The sequence below is a fragment of the Excalfactoria chinensis genome, chromosome 1 (genome assembly GCF_039878825.1).
Source record: "Excalfactoria chinensis isolate bCotChi1 chromosome 1, bCotChi1.hap2, whole genome shotgun sequence".
Lineage (NCBI taxonomy): Eukaryota > Metazoa > Chordata > Aves > Galliformes > Phasianidae > Excalfactoria > Excalfactoria chinensis.
The window spans coordinates 46,460,422-46,484,353 of record NC_092825.1 but is presented as its reverse complement, the minus strand read 5'-3'; the positions used below and the strand labels follow the sequence as shown (position 1 = coordinate 46,484,353).

The 23,932-nt window shown below is 47.5% G+C and overlaps 1 protein-coding gene, 1 non-coding gene and 1 pseudogene across 2 annotated transcripts; all 3 read left to right on the top strand.

The window, feature by feature from the left end:
- The first annotated feature begins 87 nt into the window (after window positions 1-87).
- On the top strand, window positions 88-236 carry LOC140247510 (U12 minor spliceosomal RNA). The gene has a single exon (XR_011902693.1). It is a non-coding gene; the product is annotated as a U12 minor spliceosomal RNA (small nuclear RNA).
- Window positions 237-7,587: 7,351 nt separating this feature from the next.
- Window positions 7,588-10,619, top strand: LOC140249284 (heat shock 70 kDa protein 12A-like; annotated as a pseudogene).
- A 6,499-nt stretch (window positions 10,620-17,118) lies between these two features.
- Window positions 17,119-21,206, top strand: LOC140263217 (cytoglobin-1-like). Its single transcript, XM_072358017.1, has 3 exons — window positions 17,119-17,257; window positions 18,612-18,843; window positions 20,181-21,206. The coding sequence occupies exons 1-3, from the start codon at window positions 17,163-17,165 to the stop codon at window positions 20,307-20,309; spliced, it is 456 nt and encodes a 151-aa protein (XP_072214118.1). The 5' UTR covers window positions 17,119-17,162; the 3' UTR covers window positions 20,310-21,206.
- Window positions 21,207-23,932: the final 2,726 nt, after the last annotated feature.

Here is a 23,932-nt window from a genome sequence, read left to right as displayed (position 1 = left end):
GGCCTTAAGGGGGCGGAGAGGGCCGGTCGCCCTGACCTCAAAAGGCCAAGCGTAGGGCCCTGCTGACAAGGCGGAAAGTGATGCGTTATGCCTTAAACTTATGAGTAAGGAAAATAACGACCCGGGGTGACGCCCGGGTCCTCACTGCTGATGTGAGAGGAATTTTTGCGCGGGTACAGGTCGTCCCCGGGTGACCCGCTTACTTCGCGGGATGCCCAGGTGCAATGATCTGCCCGACCCCTTGTGCCCAGCGGTACAACGACAGACCCCTGCGGGGTGGGTCCTCAGGCAGGGCTATTTCGGGCCGCGGGGTGGGATGGCTGTGTTATATGGCTGTCCTGTGGCGGCAGCAGCGCCGCCGTCTGGCTTCTGTATCCCCTGAGGCGATGTGCTGCGGCTGTCTGCGGCTCCGCCTCTCGGCTCTGGTACGGTGCGGCCTAACAGTTGAAGCCTGGTGTTACAAAGCGGAGACGTGCGATGAGGCGGGCTGAGTGTGAGGCTCCCTTGTCTCCGTGTGCTGACCCCCGTGAGAAACACAACTGCATCGTTTGTGGATCAGGTGAAAATCCAGGTTAACCAGAGCAATATCCACAAGTAAGGGGAGAATCAAATCAGAATGGGCATGTACAGCATCCCCATTGTGCTCTTCCTCATTGTGCTCTGCCAGATGCTCATGTCTGCAGGAAGACCTCAGGGCAGCCTTCTAGTACATGAACTTCCCTTACTTCCCTTACCCTCTTTTCCCTGTGTTTCAGCCAATCATTTATTCATGACAGGCCTCCTCTTGCCCCGTGATGGCTTAGATACTTTGAGAGCCTGTGGTGAAAGATTTTTTTCAGAAGCTTTGAGAAATCCTGGAGGATTAGATTGACCAAATGGTATGATCCTGTTTGCAGACTTTTCAATGAAACCTGCAGATTGGGAAGGCTGTGCACAGAAAGCCTGCCAACCCTTCCCAAGAGGGTCCTGTTTGCACAGTGCCAACTCATCACCTCTCCTCATCACAGGGTCAGCCCTTCTGAGGAGTGCAGCCACCAAGCCTTGTTGTGTCCCACTCTCCCCTGGGCCTTCTTTGCCAGGGTGGCAGTCGTGTCCCCAGGGTTGTTTTAGACAACACATTGCTGTTAAAAACCCAACAATAAAGTCTCTGTGGAATGCTGACTCTGTGGGTTCAGGCCTGCCCGCTTCCTTCTGAAAAAACAAATTCCTCCAGAGCATCTACCGACATATGGGGCAGTGATTTTGAGATGCTTCTTGCATATCCAGCACTGGTTGAGCACACTGCTTTTTGCAGCTGTGTTCATTATAATCTGCTACTTTTATTTAATGCCTCATTAAAGAAAGTATCTTTTCAAAGTATTTTACATTCTAAGCTTTCTTACTGACTAAGCTTATGTATTTCAAAATTAAGCCGCTGTGGTTGCCCCGCCAGTGTTACCTCACTGGTTTCTAAAGAGGATTCAGAGAAAAGAAATGAAAAATGCAACCTTATTTCTGCCTGTGGATGTGGACAGGGAGGAAAAGGAAAAGGATTTTTTCCCCCTATGAGCTCTTGATGTAGAATTATTTAAATCAGAAGAGGCCTAACCCACTTAAGGTGTAAATATCTGTCTATTTTCTGGTCCTTACTCTGGGTTATGGGGATGTTCTGGCCTCTGTGCCAGAACATGCATTTCTAAAGCAGACTTGGGGTTGTTAGGGCTTATCCTGGGGTCTCAACTGACCTTCAGCATGTGTGGGATGTCCATAAGTTGTCTCCATTCCGTAGCCCTCAGCAGTGGGTTATGCCAAATCCACCTTTGGCACTTTCCTTTGCATCACCCCCCACGAGGTGGCAGAGCTAGCCTGTGTGGTGCCCCCATGGACATGGGTGAGTAGGCAAAGCCACACAGCACAACAATGTCCAACGGACCTTGCCCAGTACCTGCAAAGCAGTGACTGTGTTTGGGGCCAGGCTTGCCCCCCCCCAAGGGAAAGGCATGGTGCTGAGGCTAGAGTCATGTGTCTACAAAGTATTTGCTCAAGGAGAACTATGACAGGACATCTGCCTCATGGAACCTGTAGATTTCATTATCATCAATTTGACTTTTTATCCCAAATAGAAGCAATACTGATTGCATTGACCAGGTACTTCTAATGATCTAAATGAGGTCCACTAAATAATTACAAGGCTACCTTTCTCCTTCTTCCAAGAGCTGAGATTCCTGGGTTCTGGCCCTATTGCTTCTTTGCAAAGGGTAGGACTTGCTCCAAGCCAGAACATCTCCTTTCACTTACTCTCTCCACGTATATGAACCAAGGAACCTCCATCCTTTGCAGCTGTTAAAAAGTGAAGGATTGAGTGATGGGAGAAAGATTCCAGTTGTTGGCTTCTCTCATACAGTGCCCATCCTTTAGCCTGCTCTCTTCTGTGCCCTTGCTTGTATTGTATCATAGCATCATTAAAGTTGGAAAAGACTTCTAAGATCATCTTGTCCAACCGTCCGCCTGCCACCAATATTTAACTACTAAACCATGTCCCTCAGTACCACATCTACACATTTCTTAAACACTTCCAGGAATGGTGACCCCACCACCTCCCTGGGCAGCCTGTGCCACTACCTGACAAGTTAATATATGGGATATAAGTTTTTCCTTATATCCCACGCATTCCACAAAAATGCTGTTTAGAAATAGTGACCATCAAAGTTACATAAAATGTATGCGCTCCAGCAAGGCAAACACTTTCACTCTTTAGTAGGTTCTTTGTCAATAATAGTTTATTCTTGGTGTCCCAAGCCAGAAACATTTAACTAGATATGAGAAGCAGGCTGATCATAGGAGAAAGAAAAGCAACAGATTGCACAACGGCTATTTCATCTTCTCATGGTCATATATCTATAAGCTTGACATTAAAGCCTTGTTTCATTCCACACTACAGCTTTCTCAATGACATTTTCCCCATCCTTCAGTAAGGGCCATAGGATTCGAAGCTCTGTTTTTTTAAAGTACTTTAGGTCTTGCTGGTCCACGTGCTCTATGTTTTGCGGAGAGCATTCATGTATGTTCCACACAGCCTTAACTGGTGAGTCCTGAAGAATCATAGAATCATAGAATCATAGAATTACTCAGGTTGGAAAAGACCTTGAAGATCATCAAGTCCAACCGCAGCCTAACCAGTAGCCTATCTCTTAAAAAACAACCACAAAACAATACCACAACAACAAACCTCTGCTAAATCATATTCATGTTCTCTGACTGCTTGTGCATGCTCATTGCTCGAGACAAGAGATGTTGGTTTCTAGAACAAGGAAGGAATCCAAAAAGTTAGCTAAGACAAGATGAAACAGTGGATGAATGTAACTACCTTGCAGCATGTTATTAATCTCTTTTATGAATACCATACTTTCTACAGAGTATTTCCCAACTGTACCATCCCAGCAGAACGGTATGAACGAGCAGCTTTCATGTGGGAAACACTGCTTCACCGGCTCAGTTTTGCACGGTCATAGTAGAATACAATCAAAGAGCAGTATTGATGTCATTGTCTGCTGATTACTTCTATGAACACGTTCACCCTGAGAACATCTCCTTTCCAGGAGAAGGCAAACTGTCTTCCAGCAAATCAGAGTCTGGCAAGTCAGAAGTCTGGGGAGAAGGTGTCTAGGCTGCCTTCTCAAAACAACAACAACAAAAGAGTCTCTTTGGACTGGGGGAAACAAGAAGTGTGTGGCTCTTCAGTGTAAGAACACACGCTGCATTGGGAATCTGAACAAATTCCTTACCGTTCCTCCTTCTCCTTCTCCTTGAGCTTCTCACATTCTTCTTTTTCTTGAGCCTCTTTCTGGATGGCCCTTCCAGAATTTACACTGCAACAAATTAATGTTGTGAGATCTGTTCCTTTGTATTTGGATACTGGGATAATGGTAGACTTGTCCCTACGGAATCCCCCAGATTCCAGTAAAAATGCTGTCGGGTGGGAAGGCGTAGAGCACCCAGGAAAGACTTGACATAACCAGCTAAATAACCTCCCCAGAAGCTCCCACCTAGGACGTAGAGCAAGGGGAGAGCTATCTAGAGTAGGAGAAAGGGAGGTGGGGTTGCAAGGATCAGAGGTGAACAAGAAGACAGCACTGGGCTCGAGGAAAACACAGGTGTTCTCCACTGGTTAGAATCTCATCTCTTCTCCAGTTTTCTTCTTTAACATCAAAACGTTATCATCAATCATCCCAAGCCTGTCAGAGTTTTTCTGTTTTCTTGGATTCATTGCTCTACAGATGCCTGGGTAATTTCAATCAATTTTTCCTCCAGTGGACAAATCTAAGGAGTCAAAGAACGCTCTTTTCAAAGAAGAAACCCAGGGCAGATAGTGGCAGCAAAAAAATGTGCCTACGTATTTGGTCTGTGGCACACTCACACCTTAAAAGGGATTCTTTTTTTTCCCCCCCTCATGATTTGCTGGAGGTTTTTTAAAAGTTATATTTATTTTTGTGTGGTAGATCTCATATGGTTCTAATACAAAGGAGATCTCTTGTCCCATGTTTCTTTCCACTCCTTTCAGAATAAGCTGTACCATCTCATATTCATATTTTGATCTTGTGGATTACCTCATCAAGCCAATGTGCTGCCAATTAAATTACCTTCATTACTGCACACAGAAATATTGGTTTTGGAGTCTGTCTAAATTTGGAGGTGTTAAATGCAGCGTGTTTACTGGAGAATTATGACTGGCTCCAGATGAAAAGACAATACAGGGATGAGCAAATTCAATTAACACCCAGTGTTAACTTCTGGGAGCTCCCTTATTCCTGGTTGTGGGGAGGGTCGGAGCTGCCTGACAGAAAGGTCAGATGCAGTAATCTACCTAGAGATGGAAGAAGCAATCAGCGTTAATCAAACAGACCTGAGAACAAATGAAGAATGGGGATCTGAATGCGGGAGGTGTAATCTGAATCTACACTGATTTGCTGACAGCTGTCTTTAATTCGGCAAACTAACTCAGAGACGAGAAAAACAAAGCTTGCCGTTATTTGAGTCTACGTCCACGGTCTGTGAACGTTTGCCTGACATCAACTCAAGTCTCAAACTCTGAGATACTCCTGAGGAAATCTCCCAGGTTTCAGAACACGTGAACGTCTCTTTGCTATCAGGCTATACAGAACTGCACAGCTGAAAACCTCTTGTCACTCTAAGGATACTCCATCCATATTCAGAAACTTGAGGATACCACAAGTTGTCCTCACTGAAATCCCAACAGGAAAGCCTCTTCTCCACAAAGCTGTGCAGTGTTCAGGAATGGTTTGGAAATCCAGCTACACCAATTGAAGTTATTCCCTCCTGACCTTGGTTATTGAGGATTATTTCTGTATGCATTTTATACTCCAAATATCATTTATTTGGTTATTATTTCTTTATTTGTTTTTATTTTTATTTTTTTCCTTGCTGATGAACAGCATCCCTTTTTCTTCCCGCCATTCCAGCATCGGTGTGTTCACTAAAAATCCCCATGTGTGACTCTTCACATCTACTCAAAGTGTCCTCAGCATTACCTTTACCACCTCTTCATCCTTTGGGGTGCGTGCCTTTACCTTTGGAGATATTCTTCATGTAGCCATTACCTGTTCAGCAAAGTAGTTACATGCAAACTAAAGCTTATACCACAACATGATGATTTCCTTTTACATGTCACGGCAATGAACTCTGCACTCCACGACAACCTGCCTTGGAGCTTATAACCAGCCATGCAAATGGAGTCAAATAGAAGAAAGAAAGTTTGATGCGCCTTGGAGAACAGAGCTGTGGTAACCAAAGTTTGAAGATGTTTTAGTAAAAATCATAACAACATTTATGATTTTCCCTTCATATGAACTTGTAATGCATGTAGTCACAGTACCTGTTGCACTTCTCCAGAATCTGTAGTCGAGCCTCACAATGATTAAGCCAGGACCTATTCACACTGTCCATCAGTCCATCGAGGAAGAATGAAATGATAAAACACATTACAGTCAGCACACCTTTGCAACACGGATCAAGCCCTGTCACCCGTCTGAAAACACATCTGGAGTAGCAGAGTCATCTGCAACTCAGCCTTCTCTGCACCGCTTATCTGCAACTTGTGACTAAGTGCTGCCACACAGCACAGTCTTTTCTTGCTTGCTTGTTTTTTGCTTGCTCATTTTTTTTTGCTTGCTTGTTTGCTTTGTTTGCTTGCAGGGTTAATCATGTGTCTAACCTGGCCCACACATGCCACAGCAGGGCTGTCCTAAGGCTACACTGGGCCAGGCACGAGCTGGGTTGTATTTTTATTGGCAGTGCTGCCAGCCTCAGCAAGCCAGGTAGTCTCAGGGTAAGGTGACAGTCAACATGCATCTGCTTTTGTCTCTGGAAAGAGCCCTTGGATTTCCTTTGCAGCCGTAGAGGTGCCTGCAGTCCTAACAACCCTTGCCATAAAGGCTGGGAGCACTGAAGGGCAGTGGTGAAACTGCAGGAGTCCACCACTTCAGACCACAAGAATGAGTATTTAGAAGATAATTTCTGGTCACCAGACTCACCTACATTCTTTATCCAGCTGATCCAACTTTTCTAACACAACATTTAACGTCTCCTTCTCTGAAGTATTGGCTCCACAGACTGGTGTTTGCTGCGGCGTATTTAATGTTTTTCTTCTGGGGTAAAAAAAAAAAAAAGAAAGAAAAAAAAAAGAAAAAAAAATGGAAACCAAAAAAAGGGAATTCTGAAAATGAAGAATAAAAGAATAAAAAATACTCTGACATACTCTGAAGATGTACCTTCTAAAAGACAGCCAGCCTCACGAGCAGACAGTCCGTGGCTGCATCCCTGCTAGTGAACAGACCAGAGCCAGGGTACAGGCTTCATGGCGCATGATGGCTCGGCACACTTCTAGATGCAGTTCTGGCAGTTTCTAACCTCTGTGCCCTGTTTGGGATCTTCATGAAGAAACATCAACTAACTATAGCAAATGTAGTGCCAAGCTCAGGTGCTCCTTCAGCTCAGGTACAGGTAGGGTACACAGCAAGCTCCTTCCCACAGCAAGGCAGCATCAGGCAAAGCCCATGCATTAGTTTATGCAGATCCACATCTGCATGACTGCTGCAAGGGGCTGTCATGCCTCTCTCTCCCATGACTTTCCTGTTCCTCTCCCACTGCAATGGATTTTGGTTTTGTTTACTTTACTGCGTTGGTTTTCAGCTACATTGGTTGATCTCCTGTCTTTAACTGAGGACACCTGTTTTTCATTGAGTTAGGGTTAAACATGGTAAATTTACCCAGAGACAACCCCTATGCAACATACCTGATGTCTCCTGAAGTTTCCTCTCTAGGATCAGCGCTTGTACACTCTTCTTCAAGCATCTTGTGTTGTTTGAAGATGCAAGACATTAATCTATCCACTCGCTTACTGCAGGAGAAAATGTTTGCCCAAAAGAGCAGCAGTACAAGTGACTGCGCTGCTGAGTGCACAAGAAGCTACTGCAAGTGTCAGGCACTTGCTTCCCCTCTGTGAACTTCAGCTCCTCCTTTTTACAGGTAATGGCAATTATTCATGTAATTGCAGTCACACTCTAATCTCTCTCGAGATTAGAGACGGGAATGGACTGCCTTCCTGTTGCTGCCGTAGCAGTATAGGTTTCATTCTAGCTGGACAGCTGTATTCCGCTGTAACTCCAGGTCTGTGCACCTCTGTTCTGCTGTCAGCTATGGCCAGCAGTTCACTCTTCGTTATTTCGATAGATTTTGGCACGTCCTACAGTGGGTACTGTTTTTCCCTTGCTTCGGGCATAGACCAAATCCGCCAGGTGTTCTGGGGAATGGAACATCGGCAGAGGACCCCGAAGACGCCCACCTGCATCCTGTTCAACCAGAATCGGGAGTTCACGAAATTTGGCTATGATGCTGTGATGAAATACAAGAGCTTGCCACCCGGTGAAGCTCACAAGTGGTACTTCTTCCAGAACTTCAAGATGAGCCTGTACGACAGGGTATGTTCCTGCTCATGGGATTCAGGGCTGTTTGTTTATTGGAGGGATGCGGGCTAAAGGAAGTGGTGAAGGGAGCTGGGCAGTTTGTCTGGTGAAGATCAGAGAAGTTAAAGAGCACTTTGTTAAATGGAAGAAGAAATGATTTACGTTCTTGATAAGCTAGAGGCTTTATGGGCTCTTCCTTTTTGGTGGTATTCATTGTCTTCTACAGGGAACAATAGAAGTGCCCTGCAATTTGAAGTTTGGCAGCCTCAAGGTCATGGACAGGACTCTTTCCACGTTATACACTTATGCTGGCCTCTCTCTCCCTCTCTTGAAGGGATATGCTGAAGCCAGTTTATGGGTGGGATTCTTTTTTATCCTTGTGCTGTAGGGCCAACTTTGATTGCTGCCAAAGCAGAACAAAGAGAAACACATGAGGTGATAGCTGGCTCCTGAAACGTCTTTGGATGCAGGCAAATATTTCCACTCTTTCTAGACAGAATCAGCAACCAGGAACTGATGGAGGGAGGGTATGGAGGATGGGACAGTTCCCAGGGCTGCCACATATAACCCCAAAGACATTTAAACTATTTTCTGTCAACTGTAGAAAGTCACTTCTGACATGAGGCTGGAAGCCAGCAATGGAAAGACCCTTCCTGCACTGTTGGTCTTTGCTGAAAGCCTGCGCTACATGAAGCAACATGCCCTGAACACTATCCAGGAGGCCTCTTTCAATACCGTCTGTGACCCCGAGGAGATCACCTGGGTTATTACTGTCCCAGCCATATGGACCGCAGCTGCCAAGCAGTTCATGCGGCTGGCAGCAAAAGAGGTAAAGGCAGTGGTTATCCCACTTCTCACATTCTCTTCTGAGATTTCTTTACTCATTAAGGAAGAGGCATTTCTCATTAGTTAGACAGTCTGTATTTTGAGTTTTTGTTTATCGGAGCGATGACTCTTGTTATACATGATATGGATGCAGGTAAATGTCCCAAGCTGGCGGTAACAAAAGCTTTGCCCTTTCCCCTGTGGCTGTGCAGAACTGAGCCCACAGAAACCAGCAGTGCAAGAAGCATTTCCCCAGAGTGGGTGAGAGCAGCCTCACTGGCAGTTGGTGTCCATGCAGCAGTGACCTTGCCACCTTTTCTGGACTAACACTTATCTTGTGATTTCAGGCAGGACTTATCTCTGACATGACTTCTGAGAAGCTGATTTTTGCCCTGGAGCCAGAGGCTGCATCACTCTGGTGTAAACAGCTTCCACAGGAAGGGTTTCTTACAGAGGGCATCGACAGTAAAAAGTTTGAAGACTCCCCTGGGGTCCAGTACATGGTTGTTGACTGTGGAGGTAATCTTCTCCCTTCTTAATGAGTACACGTTTGCTGGGTGCAGCGCATGGGTGCTTTGCAGTCCTGAATGTGGGGGGTCCTGAAGGACCGCAGTGCTGTCCCAGTGCTTGGGCTCCACTTCTGTGCTTGTCATGGGATTTTTACTTTTGTTTCTTACTTAAGGAAATCTCATGGACAAGCAGAAAAATGGGAGGAGAAAATGGGTCTTCTAAGGTGATTTAGAGAGAAGATCTGACTTCATTCATGTGTGTGCATGTGTCTGTGTAGGTGGCACGGTAGACATCACAGTACACGAGATCCAAGAAAACTGTTGCCTGAAGGAGCTACACAAGGCGTCTGGAGGTGGATGGGGAGGAAACAGAGTGGATGAAAACATCATTGCGTTTCTCAGGGAGATATTTGATGATGGTGTATGGGATGAATATGTAGAGACTTACCCTGCTGAATTACAGCAGATGATATACGACTTCAGTCTCCAGAAATGCTCATCTGACAAGGAGGCAGTCTATTTGAACTGCTACTACAAACTGACTAAGCTTGCAGAAAAAAAGAAGGAAATCTCCCAGTTCTTCCAAAAAGCAGAAGGAGCCATGTGGTGTGATGGAAAGATCATGATTACATACGAGAAAATGAAGAGCTTTTTTGAGTACAGTCTCAAAAATATTATTGTTGCTTTGAAAGAAATCCTTGGCAAGCCTGAGATGGCCAAGGTCCAGTACATTTTGCTTGTGGGAGGCTTTGCATCTAGTGTCATCTTGAGGGATGAGGTCAGGAAGGCTTTTAGTAAGAAGTATCATATACTTTGTCCAGCGGAGGCCCAGCTTGCCATTGCAAAAGGGGCTGTGTTATTTGGAATCAATCCAGAAGTTGTTACCTCAAGAATCAGTGCTCGGACATACGGTCTAAGAGTAAGTAGTGATTTTGATCCAGATATACACGACATTCGTCATCAAAGAGTCTCAGAAGCTGATGGCCATGTCTATTGTGAAGGTCTCTTCCAGAAATTGGTGGGAATTGGGGAGTCTGTGAGTATAGATGAAGTTGCCCGATATGTTTTCACACCAACAGAACCAGATCAGACATGTGCATTGTTTGCTTTCTATTCCACAGAAAAGCAGGATGCTATGTATGTAGATGAGGGAGGGCTGGTGCTGGTTGGTTCATGCAGAGTACCAATGCCAGACACAAAGTTAGGGAGGAAACGCAAACTGAATCTGGATATTCAGTTTGGGCTTACTGAATTTAAAGCCACAGCTACTGATGTTACTTCTAAACAAAGTCGGATAATTACAATAGATTTTTTATCAGTGTAAATACTTGAGTCTTAGAGCAGCATGGCCTATGTGGGAGGTGCCAACCACCATGATGGAAAGGCAAATGGAGCACAAAGTCTGTCATCTGTCCTTCTTCTCACACCAGTAAACAGTTTGCAATTCTGATTCCCTGGTTGCTTCCTTTCTGATGCACCACCAGTAGAATCACCTGCACCTTGTCAGTATGTGATACAACGCTTCTTGATTGGTGTCTGACTCCCACAAGTACCAGCCCATACCAGTTTCTTTTAGCTTAAGGTCATCTTTCAGTCACCTAGAATCATCATCACAGAATCACCACAGAATGCCTTGGGTTCGAAGGGACCTCAATGATCATCATGTTCCAAGTCCCCTGCCACAGGCAGGGCCACCAGCCTCCACATCTGGTACTAGACCAGGTTGCCCAGGGCCCTATCCAACCTGGTCTTAAACACCTCCAGGGATGGAACATCTACAGCTTCTCTGGGAAGCCTATTCCAGCACCTTGCCTGTCTCCCTATAAAGAACTTCCCCTTGACATCCAATCTAAACCTTCCCTCCTTAAGCTCAAAAACATTCCTCTGTGAGAATTCAAGAAAGACCGTTCAGAGCAGAAGCTGCCTTCAGCAGAAGGCTGAGAACCAAGGACACCTCCGGAAGAAGAGAAAAGCAAAGTCAAGTAAGCTGCGTGATGGCTGCATGATGATGGCCCTGACTGGAGGAAGGGTGTGTGGCTAGGAACGACTCATGACTCTGACTGGATAAGCTCCCGCGTGCATAGTTAAGGTGTGTTTGTGGAATGTTTTGTTGACACGTAAAGGCCGCTGCGAAAGTTAAGAGAGAAAACTTGTGAATGTATATAAGGGATGTTAGAACCTCTAATAAATGATTTGGATCATCAATATCTGAGTTCATGCCTCAGACACAGCACTCCCCCTTGTCCCATCACTGTCTACCCTTGTAATAAGTCGATTCCCTTTCTGTTTATAATCCCCTTTTACTGTAAGGCTGCAATGAGGTCTCCTCACAGCCTTCTGCAGGCTGAACAAGCCCAGCTCCCCTCAGCCTGTCTTCATAGTGGAGGTGCTCCAGCCCTCTCACCATCTTTGTGGCCCAACTCTGGACCCTCTCTTGACAGCTCCACAGCTTTCTTGTACTGGGAGCCCCAGACCTGGACACAGTATTGCAGATGGGGCCTCAGAAGGGCAGAGCAGAGAGGGACAGTCACCTCCCTGTCCCTGCTGGCCATACCTCTTCTGATGGAGCCCAGGATACCATTGGCTTTCTGAGCTGCAAGAATACGCTGCTGGCTCATGTTGTTTTTCACCCACAAGGACCCACAGGTCCTTCTCTGCAGGGCTACTCTCAAGGAGTTCTTCTCCCAGTCTGTATATGTATCTGGGATTAATCCCACCCAAGTGCAAAACCTTGCACTTTGCTATGTTGAACCTCATTAGGTTCACTTTTGAGTTTGTTGAGGTCCCTCTGGATGGCATACCTTCCTTCTAACGTGTCAGCTGAACCACTCATCTTGATGTCATCAGCAAATTTGCTGAGGGTGCACTCAAGCCCATGATCAGTGTCACTGATGAAGAAGTTGAACAGCACCAGTCCCAAGACTGAGGCCTGGGGAACGCCACTCATCATTGGCCTCCACCTGGACATAGTGCCATTCACCACAACCCTCTATCTACAACCTTCCAACCAATTCCTTACCCACTGAGTAGGCCAACCCTCAAATCTGTATCCCTCCAATTTTGAGATGAGGATGTGGTGGGTGACCATGTCAAAGGCCTTATGCGTGTCCGGGCAGATGACACTGGTCACCTTCCCTTTGCCCACTGATGTCACTCCATCACAGAACGCCACCAGTTTGGTCAGGCAAGACATTCCCTTGGTGAAGCCACGCTGGCTGTCTTGGATCACCTGCTCATCCCTCCTGTGCCTTAACATGTCTTTTAGGAGGATCTGTTCCATGATATTCCCAGGCACAGAGGTGAGGCTCGCTCACCTGTAGTTCCCTGGGTCCTCCTTCCTCCCTATCTCTCCACTAGAGAGATAAAAAGAGAATTATAAAGCTGAGCATTCCTTTTTTTTCTACCCTTTTGAATTTATACATTCAGCAGGGCAAAGCACAGCACAGCTCCACCCAAGTCCACAGGTACTCTCTTTACTGGAAGTGATAAGCAAATTCTGGTTGCAGCTGAGAAAGCTGCTTTCCTACCCCTGTTCTTTCCCTTTCACGTGCTGTGAGGCCCAACAGCTATGATTACAGCTCGTAATCTTGCTTGATTTGATTAGCTAATAAACCTCAGATACTGAGCACACAGCAGATACAGCTGTTTGTCATCTCTGTGAAAGCAGCACTGAGCAGCAGCACCACAAGAAGAGGAGCGAGGAAACTTGGCTGTAACTTTAACCTCAGTTGAACAAGCATGTGGGGGGTTGGGGGGAAAAGAGCAGAAGAAACTTCTGGGTCCATCTGCTGCAACTGCTGTTCACCAGGGACACCCAGAGCAGGGTCCCCAGGGCCATATCCAGGAGGCTGTTGGAGATCTCCAAGGAGAAGGTCCCACAACCTCCCTGAGCAACTCTTGCCAGTGCTTTGTCACCTGAACAGTGTAGAAGCATTGCCTGATGGTCCAAGGGAACCTCTATGCTCCAGTCTGTGCCCACTGCCTCTTGTTCTGGCGCAGGGCACCACTGACAAGAACCTGGCTGTCTTCACTGCACTCTCCTTTTTGCACCCTCCTCTAAAGTATTTGCACACACACTGATAAGGTCTCCCCTGAGCCTTCTGCTGGCTGAACAGCCCCAGCTCTCCCAGCCTGTCCTTGTGGGACGAGGTGCTCCAGTCCCCTCACTGTCTTTGTGGCCCTTTGCTGAAGATGGGGTCTGTTATCAAACATCTCCCAGGGGTTCACTCTTACACATCTGGCTCAGGGCGGGTGAGCACTCTCTGCTTCTGGGTTTGGGTTGCGTGAGCTCAGCAGGTGAGGGGAGAGCATCCAACCCTCCGTGGTACCAAGCACACAATGAGCAGCAAAAAGCGGGACCATGGTGGAAACATTTGTGGCTGCTGGGATGACGATGGCTGCAGCATGGCCCCAAGGATGTACTTTGGTTCCTATTCCACTTGTCATTTCCCCACCTCAACTGTGATGAGCCTCACACCCGGGTTTGAGGCAGTCTCTGCAGTTGTACCATGCTAGAAACCATTTCTGTCTGTTCAGCAGAAGGTACCGTTTGCCCTGTTTCTACAGCATACAGATTATTAAACAAAACAAACTGAAGAAGAGGACAAAGGAACGGAAAAACAAAAACCAAACAGCATGCATCCCGTTCCCTATGGGCGTGGAAGCGAGTACCAGCAAAGCACTGATAACTTTATGATTCAATAGCAATTTTTTTTTTCACAGCTACTCCACTTCAAGGTCAAAGCAATAGGATTGTAGAGCTTCTCATCTCTGGTCTCTAGAGATCCCTGAGGTGGTGTGTAGGTGTGTATAAACCTGTTATCATGTTATCAGTATCAAAACTTTACAAGGTATCATTACATTTATCATATAAGGACTTCAGCAAATTGTGCAAGATAATTTTCCAAAGCAATAAGAATAATACGGGAAGAACCACAGAATCACCAAGGTTAGAGAAGTCCTACAAGATCACCCAGTCCAACCATCCACCCACCAATAGCTCTCACTAAACCATGTCCCTCAGCACAACGTCCAAACGTTCCTTGAACACCTCCAGGGTCGGTGACTCCACCACCCCCTGTCAGCCCATCCCACTGCCTGACCACTCTTGCAGAGAAGCAGTATTTCCTCACATCCAGCATGAACCTCCCCTGGCACAGCTTGAAGCCATTTCCTCTAGTCCTATTGCTAGGATAATCCTTATACAGGGGGGCCGTACGGGGGGGATGTAGAGTGGGGCCCCCTGTACATGTACAGAGGGGGGGGGGTACCTTGCTTCACTTCCATGGAAATCAAAGAGGGGAGGAAACCTTACTTCAGAGGCAGAGTTTGGGGTGTGGTTTACCAAGAATAGGCAGGACTTGGGGGAGTTTAGGCAGAGTTTGGGGAGGGGATTACAGGAATAGGCAGGACTTGGGAGGGGTTTGGTAGGATGGGGGCAAAGCTTTTGCTTATCCATAGCACACTGCAAAGGAAGAAGCTCCTGGAATTCTAGGCCTGAAACCTTCGGATAAGAAACTGGACCAATCACCTTAACGGATAAGAAAACGTATTCAAACTGACTTGACTATACACTATGCATGTATAGTCTCATATGCAGAGAGCCACGCCGCCACCCCTCCTTCCTTGCCTACCCTTCCCGAAGAGTTTATAGCCATCCATTGCCGCACTCCACTCATGGGAGCGGTCCCACCATGTTTCCGTAATGGTGACAGAATCATAGCTTGCCTGCTACACAATGGCTTCCAGCTCTTCTTGTTTGTTGCTCCTGCTGCGTGCATTGGTGTAGATGCTCTTCAGCTGATCCCCCGCTGTGGGGAAAGAGCAGAGTGTAAAAGTGAGTCACAAAGTGCAGTGATGCGGTTGATGACTTCAGTTTGTTTCTCTGTGCGCTGCGCGCTGCTGCAGCAGTCCAGGCCATGGAACCGGGCTCACCACCACTGCAGCAAGCACCCACCCCCTGCTTGCTCTCCCCAAGGCTCCGTGCTGTCCCTGTTGGATTGTCTCCCTGTTGGTGCCCACTGTCTGGCAGTCCCCTGTTGGCTGTGGCCTTGTCCCCATTCCCCTTGTCCTCATGGGCAGCTGGATACAGCTGGCTGGCACCCCCAGCTTCGTGCTTGGCCCCCAATGCCTGGATCTTCTGAAATCTGGGACTTTGTTCTGAGGATTTGGAGAAGAGAAATCAGAAGGCTGTGCAGCTTTGCATCAGACAGCTTTTGCTGGCCAAAACAGAGAGGGTGGGCAGCACAGGGTGCTCGGTTCTAGTGAAGCCCTTGGAGGCAAGCAGCACTTGAGTTTCACAAAGAGCAGATGTGGTGGCCCAGCACACAGCAGCAGGACAGGCTTACATAGATGGGGTCATGAGGGGGACCTGGAGCAACCTGTCCCTTCTGCCCCATTGCCACAGAGCCGTGAATATGTAAGGAGCTCAGTGAATTGCTCTCATCTCTATCAGGAAAGAGGAAAGGAAAAGCATGGGCTGTGAGGTGAAAGAGACCAGAGATAGGCCACAAAGTCCTTGAGTTGGCCTCTGTCCCATCCCTGTGCTAAGCACCTCTACATCCTCCCAGCAGTGAAGCACTGGCACAGGCTGCCCAGAGAGGCGGTGGATGTCCCGTCTCTGGAGACACCCAAGGTCAGATTTGAGGGGCTCTGAGCTCCCTGATTGAGCTGTGTGTGTCCCTGTTCATTGCAGGGGAGTGGGATCAGATGGTCTTTAGAGGTTCCTTCCAACTGGAATGATTCTGTGATAATTCAATACTTCCAGAAGGTCTCTGTGGGGTAGCAGCCATCCCTTTTCATCTGCCCCAGGCACTGGGCTGGCCTTGCTCACTGTGCCCACTCTTTTCCTCCCCTACACCATCCCAAACAACGAGGCTTTGTCTCCACACCAGCCAGCAGCGGTGGTTCCTTAGGCCCCTAAGCCCTATTTTGTGTGCGTGCTCTGAGCTTAACCAGCACATTCCTGACAGAGGTTAAGCCTGGGTGCCATGTGGATAATCCGAGCTTTTTTGGCCTCCTCCCAGTGACAGTCATGATAGTGAGCCCATGTGTGTTCTCCTGCCACTTACCTCTTCCTCTCTTCCAAGCTCAGGGACAGAAGAGGATCATAGCTGCAAGGCAGGAGAATTAGGGTGACCAACAGGAGGAAAGGCCCTGCTGCAGTCCCAGCATCCTGTACTGGTTCATCTTCTGCCTTAGAATGCCACAGCCCTCAAAGGCACCACAGCCTGGCTGCCCACAGATGCTCTGTCATCATCATCAACATATATCATTCAGCCTCAGTGAGGTCTGCCATCTGCCTGGTCCCAAGGCCAAAGCATGAGCCAAAGAAGAGCAGAGGGTTGTGAGGAAAGAAGTGGCCACAGCACGAGCGTAGGTCTGGAGTGAATAGCCAGAGCTGGAAAGGGGATCTTTAGAGTGCAGGATCCAGAAGGGCTGGAAGCTGGGATGGCAGGGCACCGGGGTGTCCTGAGCACAGCAGCATTCTTGGGAACAAAGTATTTAAGTCAAGGAAAGAGGCCGACCACTGGCTTAGGCAGGGGGTAGGAAGGGAGGAGAGGCAACCTTTTTCTTCCCCACTGAAAATTCCCTATTTTCCCTTCCCTCCTGGACATCAAGCTCTTTGCTCTGGCCTCAGACTCCACACAGAAGTGCTACGCCTTCCTCCTCATGTGGTTAATTTCTTTCCTGATTAAAGGCGATTAGGCAGCCCTAAAGCCGACAGAAATGTGATGGATGGGAAGAGAGACAAAGAGTCCATTCATGATCTCTTAAATCCCCCAGGCAGTATTTAGACAGCCCTGAAGAGAGACCTGGAGCAGAACCATCCCATCACTGCTTCCGTGTTCTCCTCCCTTCCTCCACCATGTCCTTCTCTGAAGCGGAGGTGCAGAGCGCCCGTGGTGCCTGGGAGAAGATGTATGCGGATGCTGAAGACAACGGGACAGCAGTGCTGGTCAGGTAAGTTTCCCTTTAGACCCCGTTCTGCCTTTACAGAAGTTCTGGGCACTGCAGTACAAGAAGGAGATGAACCTGCTGGAGAGAGTCCAGCAAAGGACCATGAGGATGATGAAGGGGCTGGAGCATTGCTTCTGTGAGGACAGGATGAAAGAGCTGGGGCTGTTCAGCCTGGAGAAGGCTCAGGGGAGACCAGTGTGTACAAGCACCTGAAGGGAAAGTGGTGCCCAGTGCCAGGACAAGAGGTAGTGGGCACAAATTGGAGCACAGAGGTTCCTTCTGACCATCAGGCACTTCTGTGTCATGTTGGTGATGGGAGCACTGGCACGGGCTGTTCAGAATTTGTAGGGTCTCTTCCTTGGAGATCTCCTATAGAGCCCCTTGACATGGCCCTGGGCACTCTGCTCTGGATGTCCCTGATGAGCAGCAGTTGGAGCAGATGGATCCAGGCACATGTGATCACCTCAACCGTCCTTTGATTCCGTGAAATGCAATAGAGAATCTGCTATTGCTATTTCAGATAACTGGACTATTCAACAAAGTAAACTGATGTCTTAGTAGTTTATCAAGATAACTCTAGTTGGCATATTGTAAAAGTCAATTCCTTTATGAGTGGCACTGAACTATGCTACCTTAAAATAAACAAAACAAGCATTGCTGAGAACAGTTATCTATTACTAGCAGAAGAATTCTCAGGGACAGATTCCAGGAAGTGATTAACTAAGAAAAATGATAGTTGGGTTTCCCCTTGAAAATACAAACTGAGACAAAAGTGGAACCATCTGCTGTCCAGAACACCCTTATGACTGTGCACTGTTGCATTTCCCCTGCCCAAATGTGCTCCCGTGTTCCTGTAGATCTGATTCCGGGATGTTCACTTCCAAAACGACAGAATAAATGCAGGGCAGGGGAAGCTGGCTTTCTTGGGCAGATAGCACAGCTTCAGGTGCTTTCTCAAGCAGATAGCACAGTTCCCAGGTGCTTCCTGGTATTAGGATGTAGAATATCAATTACACATCCTTACGAATAGGTGAAACTGCTGGGAGACAAAATAAAGTTGGCCAAATGGCTGTGAGTGAAGCTCCCAGCAGAGCAGAGACTATCAGCAGGGCCAGCAGGTTTTAAAATGCAAAGAGGGGGAGGGTGCCTTGGGGAGGCACAAGGAGGGAGTCAGGCTGCTGTGGGCACAAGAATCATTCATGGATAGGAAGAGAGTAGAAATGCAAGGGAAAGACAGATCTGTTCTAATAAAGAGGGGAAAAGGCCAGTAAATACCTAAGACAAGGCCTGGAACGTGAATTCACACCTGCATTGATGCCTCAGTCTGAAAGTCAGGCCAAATCTCATTTCTCAACAGGATGTTTACTGAGCACCCGGACACCAAGTCCTACTTCACACACTTCAAGGGCATGGACAGCGCCGAAGAGATGAAACAGTCGGATCAGGTCAGAGGCCACGGCAAGAGGGTTTTCACCGCCATCAATGACATGGTGCAACACCTGGACAACAGTGAGGCTTTTCTTGGGATACTGAACCCGCTCGGCCAGAAACACGCCACCCAGCTCAAGATCGACCCCAAGAATTTCAGGGTGAGCTATGAGTCAACTTCTTGGGGAGTGCAACTGTGATGGGATGGCGTCTTTCCTTTGGAGGGGAAGAACTGGGGAAAACAGGCTTGGTATGTGTAAGTGTATATACAGTTCAGGAATGCATCTGTAGGTAAGAAGGCCGTGCAGCAGGTGCTGTGCAGGCAGGTCAGCTCTGGTGAGAGCTACAGAGCTGCCCACGAGTTGTAGCAGGTTTTCTCAGCACAAAAGGATTCCCACACACTTGTCATTTAATAACAAGACATAAAAAAGCAGCTTGCACTGAAATTCAGTCCATGGTGTCTTTCTCTAGTAACAGGAACTGAGCTTTCCCAGGTCAACTAAGACAGCTGTTACAGTTTTAGGCTCAAGGTTTAGATTGGATGTCAGAGGGAAGTACTTCACAGTGACAGTGGTGAGGTGCTGGCACAGGCTGCCCATAGAGGCTGTGGATGCTCTGTTCCTGGAGGCAACCAAGAACAGGTTGGATGGGGCCCTGGGCAATCTGGTCTAGTACCAGGTCTAGAGGTTGGTGTGGCAGAGGGCTTGGAACTTGCAACAGCACTGCCATCATTGAAGCAACTCATATTATGCATACAGGACCAAATGGTTTACCCAAGTCCACCTGAAGTCACTAACACAGGTACACAGAGTACACAGGTCTCTGTGTTATCCGCCCTACAATGCAGACAGTGCAAAAAGAGGCACCTTCCATCAGAGGTCACTCAGTCACAAGGAGGGTGGTTTCCAAAGCAGCAGATCCAATTGTTATGGAATGAGATACTAAAGGAGGATTTCTGCTTGGAAAGATGGGGAGAAGACTGACTGAGGGTAAAGATGCATGCAAAACAATAAAGGCAACACTGAAAAAGAATTACCACTTCCCATGATACCACTTAGCTAGAAACGCTCAAGACACATAAACACTTACTGCTGCAGAGCACCACGCAGTGAATGAGCAGGACAGATTATCCCATGTCACCTATTCTGTAGGTGTCCAGCACAGCGCTCCTCCACACTTGGGCATATCCACCTCCAGAAGGACTGCACTGCAGGGACCAAGTGAACCAGTCTCGTAAAGCGGTTTTTAAGTGGCTGTGTGTTATGGGCGCAGCCAAGATGACATAGAAACAGGGTAGATAAAAATACAGAAGTGACCGTAATTTTGGAATGAATTCTATCATGCACCTCATTTTCCACAATGTATTTCTAATTCTACATGCTATACGCTCCCCAATTTTGTTCTCCTTCTCTGTTCTCCAAAAATCCCAACTTGAAATACGATCTCCCCTTGACCATAGAGAAGAGTTCACACTGTTTCTTCCCTTCTCCCTGTTTAGATCATCTGTGACATTATCTTGCAACTGATGGAGGAGAAATTTGGTGGAGACTGCAAAGCCTCCTTTGAGAAGGTGACCAACGAGATCTGCACTAACCTGACCAACATCTACAAAGAAGCGGGTTGGTGAGGGCAGGTGACCTCCAGGCTCTTCAGACTTCTCACCAGCATTGATTTGCTGCTTTTGGGCCTCCAGCCACAGTTGGAGAATGAAAAAGTATAAAAAATAATTAAAAAGAGGCTTATGTAATATAGATGTTAACGTCAATAATTTCCTTAGAAAATTGAGTTTCTGTGGTTAAATGAGAACCGCAGATGCATCAAAGCCAGCATCCTGATGAGCTTCGCAGCTGCACTGCTCCAGGTGGGTTCCTCTGGATGGTCCCTGAAGACCACATTTGAAGACCAAGATTTAAAGCCTGCCATTTCTGGAAGACTTACTTCTTTCAGCAGCATCAACCCAGATGGAACCAGCAGCCTTTACCTTGCCATCCTCATCACTGACGAGAGGGAAACTGCTTTGAAGCATCTCCTGGGTCACGGACTTTGCAGAGGTTATTATTTATGAGACAAAGGAGCTTGTTTGGTTTTGAACTACCATGGTTGGAGGGATGGGGGATGCTCTGAGCGTGGGGAAGAGCAACATCTGAAAAAGACACAGGAAAAGGCCCATCCTGGACATGGCAACAGTCCCCCAGCATGGGGAGAGGTGCCTGAGAGGAGCCTCCAGCGCAGAGGGTTCTGACACTGAATGTGGGCAACACTGGATCCCCCTGGGCAGGGGTGAACGTCTCCAGCACCTGGATTTTGCACTGTGACTCCCAGAAGATTGCTCTGGCCGTGCACCCAGGGGAGGGCAACAGCACCAAGCTCCTGCACAGCTTCACCTGACATTCCCTTCAGCAGTGACCAAGTCCAGGACTGTTTAATTGCTTTTCCTTAGATGTGGTGAAATCATCAGCTGATCACTGCGAATAACCACAGCCCTTCTGCTTCACTGTAACACAATAAACACAAGGAAAGCGGGTGTGTTCTTTCATTCAGGCCCTGCTGGAGTGGCAGCTGGTCACAGTGTGGGGTCACAGGGCTGGGGTGGGGGGGGGGCAGGGGAGTTACAAAGGAATAAAACATCCCCAGAAGGAAAAATCAATCTGGTAGAGCCAAGAAAACACTTCTCTGATTCAAAATATTACCTAAACAATGCAGAAATACACACATGCTACTGTTCAGTTCGACAGCTTTGCTGAGCAAGCACAGAATCACAGAACGGTTTGTCGGAAGGGACCTTTAAGATCACCCAGTTCCAAGCCCCAGCTATAGGCAGGGACACCTCCCTATAGACCAGGTTGCTCAAATCCCCATCCAGCCTGGCCTTGACCTTCCAGTGCTTCCCTTAAGGCCTGTGGCAGGGGCAGCTCTGGTGAAACTCAGGGAATAGAAAGAAAGGAACGCAGGCAAATCAGTACAGACAACATCCTGCCTTAGAAGAGGGGGATGCCAGGGAAGACCTTTTCACCTTAACGTTTCTGAAGTTAATACTGAGACAATTTGCCATCCGACTATTACTGATGCTCAGTTAACCAGATCTGCCACATCACAGCACTTCCAGCCTGTGCAGCAGAATGGATTTGAGCCTGCTCATGGCTGGGTTACAGCACACTGCACACTGTCAGCACCAAACAAGCAATGGTTGGACAGCAATGATTTTCTTCCCCCACGTGAGCCAGCAGCATCCCAGGCTGAACCACTTGATTCCTCAACTAACAGCAGAAATAGGAACATTTTGTGCTTGCCATCCCTGTGTCACTGTCTCCTTGCTGATGCCTTCCAGAGAAGCTCGAACCTTTCTGCTTGCAGAACTAAGCACAGTCCTGTAAATGAAGGCGCCCTGTGAAACATGGGGTGGAGAGCAGTGGAACAGATGGGCTGTTGGTGCTGTGCTGCCCTACCTGGAGCTGCACACTGCCAACACCTCTGGCACAAGGCTCATTTTGCACTTACACCTGCTTTATGCTGACTGCAACTTCATCCAAAACCCTCCCAGTAATGGAGATGTCTTGTGCCACTTCCTGTCCTGCAGAAGCACCTGGCTGCAATACTGAAAGCTTGCCATATTCCTGGGGCAGAACTGGTGCAAAACAGATTGGACAGAAAAACAGATGGGAGCCAGGGTATGCTTAAGGACAAGGAGCCCCTTCCTCCCACTTTATTTCAAGTACACCGGTACTGCCGTCAAAACTCTCCATTACACAATGTAGTAGTTCCCTTCCATAATCATTGTGATCACCCTGACTAAGGTTAGTCAGTGCCACCCCTCAACTGTGCAGCAGAACAGAGGTAATGAAAAGCTGAGAGCTGCATCTCTGATGCATGTGGAGACAGGTCCTCAGGATTTCTGGAGTGTTTTTAGTGCAGGAGTTGGTAACCCACTCACCTGCAATTCTGCTATACAAGATGCATTTAGAAATGACTTCGCCTTCGTCACACTAGCAGTGAGAACTCCATTAACATGGTAATAGATTTTAGGAAGTGCTTACCAGAGGGATGAACACTGGTAGCTCACACTGATCACACAGCTGGGCAACACAGTATTGCAGAAAACGTTCCTAGGGAGGAAATTCACACTCAGGTTTCAAGTGAGTAAATAAAAATGTGGTAAGTAAGTAGCCATTGCTAGTATACTGTTTCTACAGGAGGTCAAAAAGACACAAACGTGGTGGTTGATTGACGGTTGATCCGAACCACGTTGGATCCAAGTCCTTGCAGAGATGTAAAGGCCCTGCTCTAGCTCAATGCCAGCCAAAATGCTGCACAATTACCTTCTGCCTGAGAATTACCACCTGTGTGTTCTGATCACAGTGAAAACCAAACACTACAGAAAAAGACACTGAGGAAGAAACGCACACAGTGAATTTATAGCTGCGTTGTATAGCTATGATTAGCCGGCCTCCAGAGGCCCATTGATTAGGGCATACATTGTTGGAACCAGCTGAAAATGCCAGTGTGTCATTACAGATTGCTGCTGTTATGTAACTCAGTGGTGCCACCTCAAGGGGAACATACTAAATTCTTTCTTCTGCGTGAAGGTAGAAGCTACCTGACTAATTGAGTTGATCCAAAGCCCTCTCAGACCAACAGAATCCACAGCAGGTCCTTAACATAAAGAGAGCTTGTACCTCAATCACAGAGTCACCAAGGCTGGAAAAGACCTCCAGGTTCATCCAGTCCTACCGTCCACCTACCGCTAATATTTCCCCACAGAATCACACCCCTCAGTACCACACTGAAACGTTTCTTGAACACCAACAGGAAAATTGACTCCACCACCTCCCCGGGCAGCCCCTTCCAGTGCCTGACCATTCTTTCAGACAAATTTTTCCTAACACCCAACATGAATCTTCCCTGCTGTCAACCTGAGGCCACCCCCTCAAGTCCTACAGCTAGCTATGTGGGAGAAGAGGCCAACCCACCTCACCACAACCTCCTTTCAGGTAATTGTAGAGAACTGTAAGGCTTCCCCTCAGCCTCCTCTTCTCCAGACTAAATAATAGCAGTTCCCTCAGCTGCTCCTCATAAGACTTGTGCTCCAGACTCAAAACATCCTGCTTTTTGATAATGAAGTCACCAAGCAGTCAATGGCTATGCCACCATCATTTGAATTCCAGTTTTACCTCTAATGGTCTTAGAATGGTCAGGATCATACGAAGAAAGACTGCTTCTCCTAGAGCATGAATCACCTCAAGAGACCAATAT